We start from the raw sequence: 17,816 nt of genomic DNA, 5'->3' as shown, positions 1-17,816 counted from the left end.
GTGTCGTTATCTCTATGTGCAGGATCGGTGCTATACGATCGTTCGTAGATATCGTGCAGGATCGTTCGTCGTTCGTTTTCCAACGATAACAATTGGAAGTGTGTACGTAGCTTTACTTAAACCTTTGTTGTTTTCTTTGTAATTTTTGTGTTTCTCATTTTTAACTATTTTTCCCTGTTTTTAATGACTAACTGGGAACATAGTTAACAAGTTAATAAAAAGCAAAGGTAATGTTTTTAATAGGTGTATAAGTGTATAACTGGATCCACAGGGCCAAATTTGCCTGTTCAACTTTAAAAATGAACGTGAGGTCTGTAAATTTTTACCATAGTCACCAGTGTTGTGGGTATTTTTTTGTTTACAAATATTTTATTGAGACATTTACAAAATAGAAAAAAGCATTATTTTGTACCATACCATACCATAGGAAGATATAACAGAATCAACATTGCATATTAAAAAAACAATGAAAACATATTATTGGAACATATTTTTGTCTTGCTATGCCTTAGATAACATTACACATACAGTTACTAATAAAATGTATTGACAAGTTCTTAGTCCAGGGGCTCAGTTGGCCGACATTCCACAAGGCCCCCACGCCTGACTACTAGGACCACAACACCCACAAAAAAAAAAAAAGTGTTGTGGGTATTTTTATATGCATAATAAAATAAAAATATAAAAATAACATAAAAATAACAAGGCAGAAAAACCGGTGTAGGATGGTGAAATAGGGGAGAAGTCATGTTGATAGAGGTATGGATTAAACAAAAATCTTTGCCCAAGGCATCCATGTATCTTTTTACAAGGGTAAACTGTGGGTACAGAAATATTTTCTAATAGAATTTTACTGGTAAAGTTACATTAAAAATTATTTTAAAAAGTGCATCTTTTCTGTGATCCCTTCCAGCCTAATATGATAATTATTGACACTGTTTGTAGAGTGTTAGCCATTGTTATGACTGCAGTATATAATAATAAGCAATGTGGTTGGTATATTGTGCACATGCTCTGCCTTTTGACATTATATTTTAATAATTGTGCAAATCTGTAGCCATTTAGATTAATTAGAGCTTACAAGAAGACATATTTCCTTTACTTTACTTAATTACTTCATTACTGCTACATATGGTCAAGAGACGTACAACAGTAGGTGTTGCTATGTAACACAATTCAGCTGTCCCCAGTAGCTTTGATCAAGATCAGGTATAACAAGTTTGTTTTAGATAACCTTACAACCCACCTACCTGTTCCCAGCTGATTTCCTTAGTCTCCTGAGAGTGGTTAGATTGGTAAAAAGAACAAATCAGAAAGTCGAGAAGTAAGCTAGCAGCAAAATCAGAAAAGCAGATATATAGGTAATAAACATCATTTTAGCCTTACATAAGAATAATTAAAAGCACAGGCAAAAGAAAGTAAACAGACATGGTAGAACAGGACTCCCCAAATCCAGGCCTTTGAGGGCCACAAATAGGCCAGAATTGTTATACATCTATTGTAATGTAGTAATTTACTCTTTAAACCACACCTTAGTAAATGTATTGCTGAGAAAAGCTAAAAGTGTTGGCAGATACTGGTATTTGAGAACTGGAGCTGGACCGTCCTGAAACAGACTAGGATGGACTAACAGAACAAAATGCACAAATTAGGCTTTTTACACAAGATGGCCGGGCTGTCTCCATAAAACACAGGTCTAACTTACTAGGAGTATTACAGGACAACACCTTTAGCTATTTTGCAGTAAGCCAATACAAATTCATTTATTTCTCAAAATAAATATAATAATGTTTAAAGAAGACCTAGAACATTGTAATAATTCTCCCAGTTTGCTTGAAAATGCTTTTGAATACTCCAAAATGGTAAAGAGCAAACATGAGAATTCTGGTTTGGTTTGATCTACAACTATCACCTGGTAATATAACTAGAATGATAAAAGTAACATTATGGATTTAGGTTTATGGAGTAAAAAGGTTAGCTACTTACAGGTTTGGTTGTTGCCGTTAATGTTTCCATCTCTTCATGAGTCATCCAGACATTGCCTGTTGACTAGATGGAAGCAGACATAAGGAGTTTGATTCACAGATCAAAGAGAACACATGTCTAATAATCTAGTACTTGGTGACAGATCTGTGATGCTAGACTGAAGCAACCGTTTAGAGATAGTTGTGATGGTCAGGCTTCGTTCATGTAATGGCCTGTACTACTACTGCACACAATTGTGAATTTACAAGTACATCCATGAATAATAGGAATAGTTAGGATGGAAAGAATGATCAAACCCAGAGTTTAGATTTTATTAATTATTTTTTGCTAAAAATTAGTTCTATATACTGTTATAACAACAGAATAAAAACAAAGGAAAAAACGGTTAGTATATATTTGCATGCAGACATTACTGAGCTTAGCGGAACCTGTGGGAGCACAAATCACTAAAGGATCATCAAGAACAGCTAAGTATTTTTTGGAAATAGTGCCAAGAGAATTAACACACCAGCAATAAATTGGGAACAATATGATTTAGGCGCTAAGTCAGATGACATTGTAAAGTAATTAAATCCCAACTTAAAGCTGATCTATAAGGACAACAGCAACCCCCACCCCAAACACACCTACCTGCCATTTTCCCTAACTAACTAAAGGGAAGAAAAAAATTCTAATCTCTACTTTTATTCACCTAAAGCTGTGGTCATGGTCCACTATCTACCTCCTTCTTCACACTTCCCGCCTTCTCCTTCTTATTTCTTGGTCAGGTTCTTCCTTGGGTGTCCACATCATTGCCTATCTGACAAGGACACCTAATATTGGCTGCCTGGGGTTAGGTCCTCTTCTAAATAGGTGTGATGATGATGTCATCAATAGGTGACAGGCATCAGCATTTAGGTTAACAGCTGGCTTTAGTAACAAGCCTTTTTTGAAGAGGTTTGTCTTCAGTGTGCTTGAAACATTCAGTAAAAAGGAACAGTATAAACAGGGTTAAAAGATGTAAAAAGGAAAAAAGCCAGGTGTTAGACTAAAGTGTTTTTCAGTCCTGTAGACTATAGTATTACTGATCTAACATGCAAACATGCAAAATACTCAATATCTGCACTGATGCATAGCCACCACGAAGAAGGGGTTAAGCTGTGCTTACAATCACTTTGGGAGAAAAGACATCTAGCTGGGACCCTGTGAGAGGTTCCCTGAGTACTCTGACAAGATAGCACCCATTATTTAGAAGAGAAAAACTAATGTAAAATATTCTGCTCTTTTATTTTTTTTGTTGATTTGGAAATTTTAACTGATTGTAAATAGAGGGGAGTCGAGACCAGAGCTCTGATAAAGGTAGATGAGGTGCACAGTTCTGGGGGATGGCAGGTTTAAATTCAACATCAGGCCCTACAGGACTGTAGCTATGCCACAGCACACACATCATATATTGTTGAGAGTTATATCAACAGAGATCGAAATCGTTGATTCGAATCGAAAAGTTGATTCCTGTATGACTAATTTTAGAGCAAGAAGGAAATAAAAACTCCAGTCAGACATGCTAAGTCAGAGTGCTAAGTCCCCATAAAAGAGATTTTCATTCATATATTGTCCTAGTGCAGCCCTATGTTCACTGAAATGGGAATTTAGGGAAAAAACTTGGATGCAAACATAAATCCTGACAGGCACTTCCACACTACAAAGAAGAAGAAAAAACGGCTGGAGATCATCTTCTAGTGTTCTTAATATCAAAGTATTTGCATATATTAACATAACATGAGACCTTACCGTGCGCGAAGTGGCTGGAGCAGATGGACTTGTAAGGGAAACCATCTCCTGTATGGCGAGGCGCAGTTTTAGTCGGTGGAGAGGGTTGCTGATACCAATCTCACGCTGGATTTCTGTATCAGACAAGTTGGCCATGATAGCGCCACTTTTCACATTGGCACGGCAAGCAGCAACATACCAAGCTGGCATACCTACCCAGAGCTGAGAAAACAATACCAAAGCTTTAAAATAGTGTTTTTAATAAAATGAATAAGTAACGTAATTTAGGTAGAAACAAACAATCAGGCACTAGATAAGGAGTGCCCACCCAAGGGGGACTTTAAAGATTTTGTATATATTACAAGAGGAAATTTTGTTGTAAAAATAAAAAATAAATTTTATCTCAATATGAATAAAATATTTTTAAAAAACTTTACTAAACATTGTGAACAATGAATGATATGATTATACAAAGTATACAGAGTAATATGTGTTAGGTTCCGCATATCAAAAACCAGACCACCTGTGCTCACAGGAAGGGTATAACAACCCACCCCTGTATTTCTCAACGCGTTTAAAAGGTTAAACTACTTCCTCAGGAGGATATGAACAACAGTATACATAAACATCTACAACAAGAAAAAAGAAAACATTTTTTCAATAATTGCCAATTTTTCGGTATATACCTAGGAAATGTATTTCATTTTAGAATTACATACTGCATATTTTAGAAAGTCGAAGGAACATGGTTTATCAACACCCTGACTTGAGGACAGGTTTGTCGCAGATGGAAGAAAACGCAGGTTTCAATACTTGAAATTGTCTGTGCAGAGCAGGAGAAGAAAAAAGAAAAAAAAACATAGGCCAAAAAAAAGGCCATTGTTTGATTCAGTTTAATTTCTTTATATTATCCTGGGGTTGTGATCTATATTCATGTTGAAAAACTTCCATAGTCTATATGGAATTCCGTACATAGGTTACCAATGATAATAGCAGGGTAAACTATATTAGGACATATTTAGACTAATTTGAAGAAGATGATTGAAATGCCAGGTCCTAACAGTCAATTGTTTTTTTTTACTTCTGGCCTGATTTGGTATACTGGTAGGTTACGTAACTAAGTACAAACAATGTGGGGCTAGGACCCCCAGAGGTTAGCCAATTGGTGCTTTTTCATCTATATTGTTTAACAGCATAGTGTCACCACCTTGTAAGCTATAGGACTTCATGTGTCACAGATACCCTCTGGACCAGGGGATCTGTATATGTGTCTGTATCACCCACCTCACATTCCTCTGCAGCCAGCAGCAGCAGAACCCCTGTTCAGGTATCCTGTCCAGAATAATCAGCAAAAGAACTCCCCCTGCAGACAGAAGTGTAAACACCACCTAAGCTGCCTCTGCTCCAGCACTCTCTTTAGTGGTTTGTTCTCTCACTTGCTGGTTATGTGACTCCCATTTGCCACATGACCTTTTCTATAAAAGGAAGTGACTGGCAACAGGAAGTTGCCTAAACAAGGAATCCTTTTGGCTCTCTTCACAGTTTCCAGTTGTTCCTACTGCTGATTCTCCTGTGTACTGATCTCAGCTTTGACCCCTGACTACTGCTGATCATCGCCTTCCCTGACCTTTGGCTATTCTCGATCATTTCTATTTGCCGCCTGCCCCGACCTCTGGCTTGTCTGACCACGCTCCTGACTCACGTTCTGGCACCACACCTTTCTCCTATCTGTCAGCAGTCACCAGCCACTGCATGTATGGGGCTGCAACCTGGCAACTGCAAGCAGTGTAACATCCTCAGTTTTAGAGGCTCTGGAGAAGATTGGGAGGTTGCTTAGACTCTGCATCCCACGCACGTCCCTGCCAACTGGGCTGGTGACACAGAGGGTCTACAGCCTGCCCTGTGGTACCATGACATCATGTTTCTGTCATCTTGTCTCTTGTTGTTCTAAGTGTTCTTAGCATTCATCTTAACCTTCTTGGGACATTAAGGGGTTGTCATTGGCAGAAACCCTAAATGCGCATCAACCATCAATCTAGCCTTTCTAACAGACATTAGAAAATAGGGTAAAAACCCTGCTGAGTCATTTATGGTGCTATTATATGCTTGAAACAATCATTGCTTTATATCTGTTCCAGTTTACCTTCCTTTCCTCTGCCTGTGTCCTTAACCTATTCAGCAAAGTTCTATTGAATCTTTCTGGTAATTCATTACTTGGCAAATGATAGGAAATGGTTCTGGATTTCAGCACAAACAAATAAAGCCAACAGTCCCTTGATTATCCTACTCTTTGGCAGGCTGTAATAGACAAACAACCTCTCCACTAGGGATGAGCGAGCAAGATTATTAAGTTCGATCTTGCGGCAAATTGGGACGATTGAACATGTAAGCGAGAACGGCCTGGTGATTTGCCATGAAGTCTTGTTCTCGCCGAACAAACAAGGGGAAATGCAGGGGGCCGGAATGGCGCAGCTGGGAGCGATTCACTTGCTCCCAGGATGCACAGCAGGGCCCACCAGCACCAATCAGCAAAGGTCTTAGAATATGTATATATACAGGGAAGGAGGGAGGGGTTAGTCACTCCATCTTGTGTTCTGTGTCAGAGAAAGAAGCAGGGAGAGAAGTGAATGGTGACTGAACGGTTAAATAAGGACTGTATAGCTAGAGCTAATTTGAGTCATATATTTGTATAAGGAGTTGTATTTCTTCTTCTATCTACTCAGTTTAATTGTAACCAGATGGCAAAAATTCTAAATTCTTTGAAATACAATGTATGCCTTGTATGCCTTGCAATGTATGAAATAACACTATATATGGCCAAAACTTAAATAGCTGTATGTGAATAAAGACCACCCCTTGTATACCTATGTGTATAAAAAGACCGCCTTGTCAAATAAAGATTGGAGTATATTCCTAAGACCATACTGTGCATGTGTGTTATTGGGATATCTCTCCAGACGTCTGTCTCTGTGGGTGAAGGAGAAGTCAGGGTGCATTCAAGGAACTAGAAGTAGAAGCAGATCCTTTCAGCTGGGGGCTAGGTCCGGGATTGGAGCACACAGGAATTCAGTGAGTACGGAATGTCCCTGCCTTGAGGCTTAGGGGAATTCCTATCCTTTCCGAAACTCTCTGTTTCTTCTATCCTGAATCCAATTAAGATAGACTGAAAGGGAAAGTATCTATCTTTAGGGAAGATAGACTTTAAACTGTGGACTTTAGGGAAGTCCCAGAATTAAATAGACTACTGGCCAAGTCTATAGAGGAATTCTTTAGGGAAGAATTTAAACGAGGAATTCTTTAGGGAAGAATTTAAAAAAGGAATTCTTTAGGGAAGAATTTAACAATTGTCTGCACCCTGGTTTCTCTTGTCAGCCAACTTCTACCGCTTCTTATCTGTCGCTTTCCTATGCTCTCTTTTATGTTATGATTTTATGAAGTATTTTCATTTTGTGCTGAAGGTAAGCAGCAAATGATACTGTGATGTTATGAAGTATTAAGTAATTTCATTTTGTGTTGAAGGTAAGCAGCAAATGATACTGTGAAAATTGTACTAACTTTATTTGTGTGTGTGTCCTGGAGAACCGTAAGACACTCTGGCGAGGGGAAACCCGCTGACCCAGAAACTGGTGAACGCAAGTGATGGTTTTACGGGATAATACTAACAGGCAGTTGAGAAGGAAGTTGAGCATAGACATAAGTCCTCTGTACCCAGTTGACAGGAATTGTCGGAGCCTTTACGGTTCAGTACAGCCAGTCCTAGGGAGGGTTCAGCTCTGCTTCTGTCTCAATTAAGTTACAAGAAATGGGTGCAATACAAGGAAAGGTCTCTCCACCCCCTCCGTATGTAGGAGAAACATGTAAGGATTATGTAGCCCGGGTCTGTGGCACTGATTACTATTTAGTTATTCCCTGGGTGGATAATATGGCAGGATGGACAGAGGGGATGAAGAGTGTAAATCAGTTCCCTCAGGAAGGAGCCAATGACACCTTCCATATGGACATGGTTAAGGGGTTATGTTTAGGAGACACTGAAGCTTACCCATATTATGGTCCAGACCCCCAGTGGGACATGAAGTATATGAAGTCGGGGGGGGGGGGGGAATGGCTCACCTATGCACCATATTGGTATGACAGACCAAATAAAAAGGTTAAGAAACAGAAGGCAGAGAACCAGGAGGGATATAAAAAGAAACATGAATTAGAAAAAGAATTGACGAGGGGTTCACTTCAAAAGCCCCCTGCGCCCTATTTAGGAAATATCCTGCAGATATATCCATCCCTTTCAAAAGATGACTTAGTTTTACTGGAAGGATATACTGCTACCAACAGCCAACCACCTATAGCTCCCCAGCTACCGCTGCCACCTCCGCAGTTGCCCCAATCTATGCCTGATCAGAGTGGCCAGGATCCGGCGGCTGGTGCTGTTGGTGATGGGGATGTAATATCTCCCATGCGCCTTAGATCAAAAAAGTATTTTCCCAAACCTGAAAATACACCTCTTCCCAAAAAGGAAAGTGACCCTGAGGAACAGTTCCCTTTTATGACTGTAGGAGACACCTTGTTTAAGAAACCTATTGAAGTACATGATATTAATAAGATCAAGCACTGCCCTAAACCCTCTTCATCCTCATCTGGGACATTCCATTATTTAAAGAGAGACTGTAAAGGAAGATGTCGGACACAGGAGGATATGCGTCTCATAATAGATGGGATAGTGGGACAAAATTCCCCCTGGGATTGGAGTAAGGGCCCCTCTATAAGCACTATAAAGCCCCCAAATACGCCTGCTGGAAGTTATAAATTAAATACTGAGGTGGGCATAGACAATATGTTGGAAGAAATTAAGCGTGAAATTGAGAGGTGTTTTCAGACTAGGTCCTCGTTGCCAACCGCTGTAGCCTGTAAACAAAAATCAGGAGAGTCTGTTATAGACTTCTGGAAGAGGTTTAATGAAGTTTGGACTCTGGAAGCAGGAATGAGTATTCAGGATACTATGCTCATTCAGACTTTCCTCACCAATCTAAAGCCACATTTCTAGCTTACTGTTAAGCAAATGATCTCCGAATGGCCTAGTCTTAACAAAGATCAATTCCAAAACAAGTTAATGGAGAAAGATGCGGCTGGTTGTTTTGAAGTGGTAAGACCTAAAGAAGCCCATTACCAAACTCAGGATAGGAATTGTCCCTCGAATCAGCCCAACAGGGGAGGTTTATCAGGACGGGGAAGAGGCAGAGGAAGGGGTAGAGGGCCATATTCTGGGAGAGGGGGGAATAATAGAAATCGTCCTGCAGGTTGCTTTAATTGTGGCAAGACTGACCATTGGATCAGTCGATGCCCTTACCCACTCAGGCAACATGCCCCAAATGATACTCAAGCTCAAGGCACTCAACCATATCCACAAGCTCAGATCCGGGCTCTTCCTCCACCACCGCCACAGCCCCAGAATAATACCCCTCGTTTCCCCGTAGCCTGGAGGCAGCAGACATCACAATGAAGATGCCCGGGGGACAGTATCCCGGCATTCACTCTCATCACAAACCACTATAAGGAGTCACCACTGATTGTGTTAAATATAGAGGGACGTCCTCTCCCTTTTCTTGTAGATTCTGGTGCTACTAGTAGTACTTTATGTGAGGATTATTATAGTGGTCCAAGAGAGAATGCTGAGCCCTCTGTGGGAATTAATGGGATACTTACAAGATCTTATAAAACTCCTCCTCTCTCGATCCAACATCCATACAATCACCAATGTTCACACACCATTTCAGGATCATTCCAAATTGTCCTGTGAATTTATTAGGGAGAGATTTGTTTGTTCTATTGAGGTTGCAGTTGGGGATTAGTAGGATGGGACACCTACATGTCACATCCTCAGTCATGCCCATCCATGTACCAAAAGGTAATTGATTTTTATATTTGGAATGCCAACCACAGGATCCGCTACTTGATCAGGTTCCTCCTGAGGTTTGGGCAAATACTGATACGGGTCTTGTCTGCAAAGAGGGGAAACCATGTATTCCAGTTGCAAGCGCCCCAATTTTAACTGCACAATTTCATGGCCTTGGCCATAGGGGAGCACAGGCAACCACTGACCTCATTAGGAGAGATTTTTTTATACCAAGCCTTAGATCAAAGGTACAATCCTATGTTTCATGATGTATTAAATGTCTCAGAAACAACCCATATAACTCAAAGTAGGCCCAACATCAGCATCTGAATTACCCGACTTTGCCATTCACTCACTTATAAATTGACTTTACCCATATTCCAAAGACAGGAAGAAAGCAGGAGTATGCACTTGTGATTGTGGATATGTTCTCTAGATGGCCGGAGGTTTTTCCTACTACCAATGAAACCACACAAATAGTGGTCAAGATTTTGTTACAAGAAATTATCCCCAGATGGGGATGTCCTGTTCAAATTAACTCGGATAATGGCCCAGCTTTTGCGTCCAGGGTATGTAATGAACTTTCCAAAGCCCTTAGGATTGACTGGAAGTTCCACCTCCCTTACCACCCTCAGAGTTCTGGGGTAGTAGAAAGGATGAATAGAACAATTAAAGAAAAAATAAGGAAAATTACTGGAGGCACGTTCACTAATTGGAAAAAGTTTTTGCCTGTAGCCCGAGCAGAAATTAGGATGCAGCCTAACAAGAATACTGGTTACTCATCATTTGAGGTCCTAATGGGAAGACCCTTCCCCACCCCTTGGGGTCCAAAGGCCCCCGTGATAGAAAAACGGGATCTAGAAGTAGTACAGGCAGAATATGTGAGGAAACTTGTAGAAACTTTAGATCAAGTTGAAAAAGATGTTGCTTGTGCGTCTCCTTTCTCTCCACAGGAACCTACGCATCCTTTGAAACCAGGAGCCGTGGTGATAGTCCAGCGCCTGGCAAAAGGACGAAAACAGACTGAGTTCCCGTTTGGACCACCCACCCGAGTAGTAGCAGTCACCAGAACAGAGATTCTCACAGAAGAGGCTCCAATCTGGATTCACGCTAGCAGAGTGAAAAGGGTCCCTGAGGCTTCTTCTCCGGCGTCAAATGAAGACAAGGAGGGTGAAGCAGGTATGAAATCCCTGAACAAAGAGGGCTCAGAAGAAGTCTCCCTGAAAAGTGCCTTGCCACAGGCTGAAGATGATGACCTCACAATATTCTGGGAGATTTGTTTGTCTGTTGATAATTATTAATCTTTGTGTTCTCCTGCCAGTCTGGCTTATTACTACTTGTATCTATCATCCAGAGGAGATGAGTTTCCTATGTGGTACACCGAATATTCAGTCAGTATCCAAAAGAGCTCAGGAGCAAGATCCCTTTGCTCCCGACCCCTTTCATTCTGAACAGAATGGTATAGTCAGGATGGCAAATGCCCTAAATGTTAGCTCATTGTGCCTTGAAGACCTACAGAGCCCACAGGACCTTATAAAAACATGTGTAGTAGCTGTGCCTACACCTGACAGGCACAGGTGTCTGGTCAACGACTAAAAATACACAATCTTTTATTTGCTTGTACGACTTCTGTGGGGAATGTCAGAAATTAGGATATAGCAGGGATAATATTAGAATAACTACTGTTAATGTGACTGCACCAAAGACCTGTTTTACCTTTTCCCAGGATATGACCTTATATTGTGATGATAGAGACATAAAAAGAGGATTACCTAAGAAAAGTGTATATGATTATATTAATGACACCTGTAAAATAAATGGTAGGATTGTTAGCTTCCTGGACAATTCCATGAGTTGTAATAAGACCAATGTGACTCCCAGTTTTATCTATAATATAATGCTCCCTAAGGGATGGTTTTTTGTCATGTGGTAACAGCACTTACAATTATATTTCTGCCAATGTTATTGGAGGTCCCTGTGCATTATCCAGGCTGACTTTGGCCTGGAGAGCTTACAGATCGGTTACCAAGTCTTTATCAGAAAATTGTGACGTGCAGAATATACAAGTTTGGGGGCCTCTATATTGGGAGTGCCTGGACTTGTTATATATAATACTCGTACTATAAATTATATTGCATGTGACCTGGCTAAATCTCTGAATCATACTTCTACCGCCTTATCAAACATGCTTTTAGATCTACAAGGAGTAAGAGGAGCAGTGCTAGAAACTAGATTTGCTGTGAATTATTTGTTACTTAAACATAACGTAGGGTGTCAGGATTTTAAAGGAATGTGTTGTTTTGATTTATCTGACCATTCCAGATCAATCCAGTCCCATATTCAAGCATTACATGAAATTGCTAATAATATCAAGGAGGATGTTGGTTCATCCTCCTGGCAGGACTGGTTATTGAGCTGGCTGCCGGACCTGAGTTGGTTAAAAACATTATTTATCAGTATTGTAATTATAATTGCTTCCTTGATTATTTTTTGTTGTTGTATCCAATGTATCCCTTCCCTTATACAAACATTATATGTGTCCAAAGCCCACAGATCCTGGACAAAAATATGCTATTTACCTCTCTATGTTAGAAAGAAAATAAGTCATGTTCATGACTTAAGAGGGGATTGAAGGGTTAAATACGGACTGTATAGCTAGGGCCAATTTGAGTCATATATTTGTATAGGGAGTTGTATTTCTTCTTCTATCTACTCAGTTTAATTGTAACCAGATGGCGAAAATTCTAAATTCTTTGAAATACAATGTATGCCTTGTATGCCTTGCAATGTATGAAATAACACTATATATGGCCAAAACTTAAATAGCTGTATGTGAATAAAGACCACCCCTTGTATACCTATGTGTATAAAAAGACCATACTGTGTGTGTGTGTGTGTTATTGGGATATCTCTCCAGACGTCTGTCTCTGTGGGTGAAGGAGAAGTCAGGGTGCATTTGAGGAACTAGAAGAAGAAGCAGATCCTTTCAGTGACAAGGACAGGTTAGAAGCCTTCTGTATACCTAGAAATGCACAGATTGTGCAGTTTTTCTTGCTACCTCTTGCTATTTATCCAAAAAGGCAAAAACATGTATGTGCTACTCTACAAAAAGAGATATTTCAGTCTGATACCTCTTGCAATCTATCACATATCTATCACAAAAGCCATTGTGCACTGTGACAGTACACGTTAGGATCCTTCTGTATATCTTGAAATATACAGATTGTGCAGTTAAAGTTGCTACCTCTTGCTACTGTACAAAAACACATATTTCAGTCTGATACTTCTGGCAAGCTATCAAAAAATCCATACAAATTTCTGTATTTCTCTAAAATAAAAATACAGATATTTAACTGTGATAGCACTTTCTATATATCCACAAAGCCATACAAATTTCTGTATTTCTCTAAAAAAAAAATACAAATATTTGACAGTGATAGCACTTGCTATATATCCACAAAGCCAGAAACATTTCTATATTTCTCTCAAAAAAATTGATATTTAACTGCGATAGCACTTGCTATATATCCACAAAGCCAGAAACATTTTTGTATTTCTCTCAAAAAAATACAGATATTTCATTGTTTGATACCTCCTGCTATTTACCAAAGAAGATCATTTGGTACAGGTGCATTTTTGCCCGAATAAGTTAAAGATGAGTGGTAGACACAAGGAAGGCTTGGTCAGCGTGGTGCATGGAGGCAGCGGGGCCCTTGGTACAGCCACACAATTGAGCTATTTTATCAGTGACCAGTGGCTGCAGATGGAGACGCTGTGCAAGGTACTGGCCCCCTTTGAGCAGGCCACAAACGTTGTGAGTCGGCAGCGGTCAGGCTGGAACAATGTCATTCCCATCATCTTTCTGCTTGATAATGCCCCGTGTGACCTGATGGAAAGCAGAGATGGGAGAGGAGGGCAAGAAATGGGGGAGGAGGATGAGGGCAACTTTACACTCCATTAGCGCACAGCCAGCATCAGGAGGAGCAAGAAGGGACACTGATCAGCATCAGGAGGTTCAAGAGGAGGAGGGGGAGGAAGATGATTATGAAGATGATGATGAGGGAGACCATGTTGGGGCTGCTGGACAGAACCCTTCCAACCCATATTTGTGATGTCACGCCCCAGGCATTGTGCGGGCGATGGAGCAACAGGAACTGCTGCAGCTTGAAGAGGAGGAGGTGGGTGATGAGGAGGAAGATGTTTTGGCGCCTACTGAGGGACAGGAGGAGAAAAAGCCCAGGGAACCCCTCTTTCATATGTGTGTCCACATGTTGCGATGGGACCCCCGCATTTGCAGCATCAAAAAGCAGGATGATTACTGTCTGGCCACCCTTCTGGATCACCGCTACAAAGACAAAATGTCACAGTTTCTACCCAACCCAGCGCAAGAGAAGTAAAAGGTGACCCGCCTGAGCAGAATACTATGCGAATGGCTGTGTGAGGAGTTCTGAGCACCACATTCCACACAGGGAGGTCAGGCGAACACTGTCTCCACCGTATCCACCTGTAGCTGTGGCAGCAGCAGCAGCAGCATCAGCAGTAGTAGCAGCAGGTGGCACACATCCAAAAGTGTAGGCCAAGGCAGGGGTGATTTTCTGGATGCCTGGCAAAACCTGATGCGGCCACCTCAAACAAGTGAAGTGCAGGGGCATAACAATCGAGAATGGATGAAGCGCATGGTGCACAATTACGTTGGCTTTTTTCTGGCTGTTATGAGGAGGATGCCTGTCCTGACAGTAGTGACGCCATTAATTTTTGGGTCAACAGGCTTGAAATATCTATTCTATCTAATCTTATATCTAATTCTATCGTGCCCGGCGTCCAGTGTTCTGTCTGAAAGAACCTTCAGTGCCACTGGTGGAGTGGTAACAGACAACCGATCATGACTGTCGCTCGAAAATGTCAATCACCTCACCTCTGAAAATTAATGAAAGGTGGGTTACTAACAACTATCATATTCTCACTGCAGATGTCACTGATTAACTGACACAAGCACTCACTAGGCCAACCAAGATGCCTCTGTGAACCCACACTGCTCCTGTGTTGAGTCTGTGGCTGCCTATCACCAAACATCCCGTCAGCTGAGCCTGCCTCGGTTGATATTTTCCGCTAGGTACCGCAACGTTCAGGGGTGGCATTCTTCGCCAGTGTCATGCCTGCCATTGTGCCAGCTAGCAATTTACTTTACATTTTTGCTGCTTCCGGGAGGCCAACAAACTGCAGATGAAAACCCCCAGTACTGCCACACTGATAGGTACCATTGCCTTTGCCTACATTTTTAGCTAAGTATTGTAAGATTGAGGGTTGGCATTCATGTCATCCACTTCATAATGCAAACTAGAAATATCGTCTACCTTCCTAATGCTTTCGGCACCACAGACCACAGCAACAGTGATGGCGCACAAAACATCTTGGTCTGGCCCTTAATCACAAGTTTCCAATATTTGATTACACCCTTTGGGTTGGCATTGACGATGCACTACACCCAGCTCTAGATGCCACTTACCAATGCCATCCATGCTCCGTCTCAGGGCCCACCGCCTCCTCCTTCTGCTGCTGCCGCCTGTCGGTACTCCATTCAAAAAAATTGTATCACACACTTCTGGGTGCCAATGACGATGCACTACACCCAGCTCTAGATTTTAGTTACCAATGCCGTCCAACACTCCGTCTCAGGGCCCACCGCCTACTCCTCCAGCTGTTGCTGCTGCCGCCTGCCCAGTACTCCATTCACAACAATGGTATTACACACTTCTGGGTGTCATTGGCGATGCACTAAACCCAGCTCTAGATGCCAGTTACCAATGCCGTCCAACACTCCGTCTCAGGGCCCACCGCCTACTCCTCCAGCTATTGCTGCTGCCGCCTGCCCAGTACCCAGCTTTAGATGCCAGTTAATGCAATCAACACTGCGTCTCAGGGCCCACCGCCTACTCCTCCTGCTGTTACTGCTGCGGCTTGCCCAGTACCCAGCTCTAGATGCCAGTTACTAATGCTGTCCACGCTCCGTCCCAGGGCCCACCGCCTCCTCCTCCTGTTGTTACTGCTGCTGCCTGCCCACTATCCAGCTCTAGATGCCAGTTACCAATGCTGTCCACGCTCCGTCTCAAGGCCCACTGCCTCCTCGTCCTGCTGTTACTGCTGCCACCTTCCCAGTACCCAGCTCAAGATGCCAGTTACCAATGCTGCCCCTGTACTTCTTGCATTTTCTTATATCCTGGTAGGCTTTCTAAGGTCACTATCAGGGGCAGGAAATACTTATACAACAAAATTTGCATTTTACAGAGTTACAGCTAGCAGATAGGAAAAGGCAGTCCCCTACACAGCAATATCTCCAATAGCTACAGCGTCTATATAGGTGATGGCCTCAACCTCTAATGCTCTAGATGCCAGTTACTAATGCCATCCTTGCTCCGTCTCAGGGCCCACCGCCTCCTCCTCAAGCTTTTACTGCTGCTTCCTGCCCAGTACCCAGCTCTAGATGCTAAGTACTAATGCCTTTCTTGCTCCGTCTCAGGGCCCACCGCCTCCTCCTCCTGCTGTTACTGCTGCCGCCTGCCCAGTACCCAGCTCTAGATGCCAGTTACGAATGCCGTCCACACTCCATCTCAAGGCCCATTGCTTTCTCCTCATGCTGTTGCTGCTGCCGCCTGCCCAGTACCCAGCTCTGGATGCCAGTTACTAATGCTGTCAATGCTCCGTCTCAGGGCCCACAGCCTCCTCCCCATGATGTTACTGTTGCTGCCTGCCCAGTACCCAGCTCTAGATTCCAGTTACTAATGCCATCTACACTCCATCTCTAGGCCTACCACTTCCTCCTCATGCGGTTACTGCTGCTGCCTGCCCAGTACCCAGCTCCAGATGCCAGTTACTAATGCTGTCCATGCTTCGTCTCAGGGCCCACCGGCTCCTTCTCATGCTGTTGCTGCTGCCGCCTGCCCAGTACCCAGCTCTAGATGCCAGTTAGTAACGCTGTCCACGCTCCATCTCAGGGCCCACTGCCTCTTCCTCCTGCTGTTACTGCTGCCGCCTGCCCAGTACCCAGCTCTAGATGCCAGTTACCAATGCCGTCCACACTCCAACTCAGGGCCCACCACCTCTTCCTCCTGCTGTTACTGCTGCCGCCTGCCCAGTACCCAGCTCTAGATGCCAGTTAACAATGCCGTTCACACTCCGTCCCAGGGCCCACCGCCTACTCCTCCTGCTGTTTGCTGCTGCCGACTGCCCAGTACCCAGCTTTAGATGCCAGTTACCAATGCCGTACACACTCCGTCTCAGGGCCCACCGCTTACTCCTCCTGGTGTTGCTGCTGCCTCCTGCCCAGTACCCAGCTCTAGATGCCAGTTACCAATACCGTCTACACTCCGTCCCAGGGCTGCGACCTGTCAGTACTCCATTTACTAAAATTGGACTCTTCTGGGTGGCATTGACGATGCGCTACACTTAGCTCCCTATGACTCTTACCAATGGTGTCTCTGGCGACACCAGACCACGCTCCGTCTCTGGTCCTCTATCCTTTTGCCTAATGTCATCACACTACTTGTCCACAACTTTATGGGTGTCATTCCTAACACATGTCATCCAGGTTATGATGCCAGCTAGCAATTAATATTATTAATAAACAGGATTTATATAGCGTAAACAAATTTTGCAGCTATGTAAATTCAATAGGAGTGCGTACACTAAATAGCAATGGGTTTTCCTGCTGTTTTGCGGGCAGAGACTGTTGCTAGTGGATTGAGTTCAACCTTGACCTAATGTTTATGCTGTCTTCTGGATGCTGTCAATCACACAAAAATCCTATTTGCCTGCCATTTTCTGGAAAAACCACAAGGTCTTTTGGAACTTTTGTATTTTTTCCTTGTTGCCATTGTTCTTCTACACTTACCTAGCAAATTTTGTGGTTGTAACATGTATGGGGGCTTTGCTATTATTGTTTAAAGTCGGCCTATTGACTTTAATGAAATTCACAAAATCGATTTGCCGAAATTTTGCAAACCCACCTGAAGTTCGAGGAAACTTTTGCGAGACTGTCAGAGGCCTTCTCACTCATCCCTACTCTCCACTAAACCTTCAATCCTTTGTAAGGTAAATGATCAATATCTACCAAAATACACCTTAGGCTGAAGTTTCCTAGTCCAGCCAGCCAAAGATGTTCCTTAGCATCTAGCTAGGCAGAGGGACATATGTGGGG

At 42.6% G+C, this 17,816-nt stretch overlaps 1 protein-coding gene across 14 annotated transcripts in view; it reads right to left on the bottom strand.

Annotated features, from left to right (window-relative positions):
* Positions 1–17,816, bottom strand: part of PPFIA3 (PTPRF interacting protein alpha 3) — a 511,511-nt gene that overhangs the window by 120,548 nt on the left and 373,147 nt on the right. For 11 of the 14 annotated variants that reach the window (XR_011922901.1, XR_011922900.1, XM_072427377.1 and 8 more), the window contains 3 exons: positions 3,757–3,957; positions 1,987–2,049; positions 1,251–1,277 (listed from right to left, as the gene is read on the bottom strand). Coding sequence is in view for 11 of the 14 variants with exons in the window: in XM_072427377.1 (XP_072283478.1) it covers positions 1,251–1,277; positions 1,987–2,049; positions 3,757–3,957 (291 nt within the window). In the remaining 3 variants the exon portion in view is untranslated. The remainder of the gene's footprint in view (positions 1–1,250; positions 1,278–1,986; positions 2,050–3,756; positions 3,958–17,816) is intronic. The other 3 variants (XR_011922902.1, XM_072427382.1, XM_072427385.1) reach the window with 3 other exon arrangements.

The sequence above is a fragment of the Pyxicephalus adspersus genome, chromosome 11, assembly GCF_032062135.1.
Source record: "Pyxicephalus adspersus chromosome 11, UCB_Pads_2.0, whole genome shotgun sequence".
In the NCBI taxonomy this organism is placed as follows: Eukaryota; Metazoa; Chordata; class Amphibia; order Anura; family Pyxicephalidae; genus Pyxicephalus; species Pyxicephalus adspersus.
This window is presented reverse-complemented; position numbering and strand designations above follow the sequence as displayed.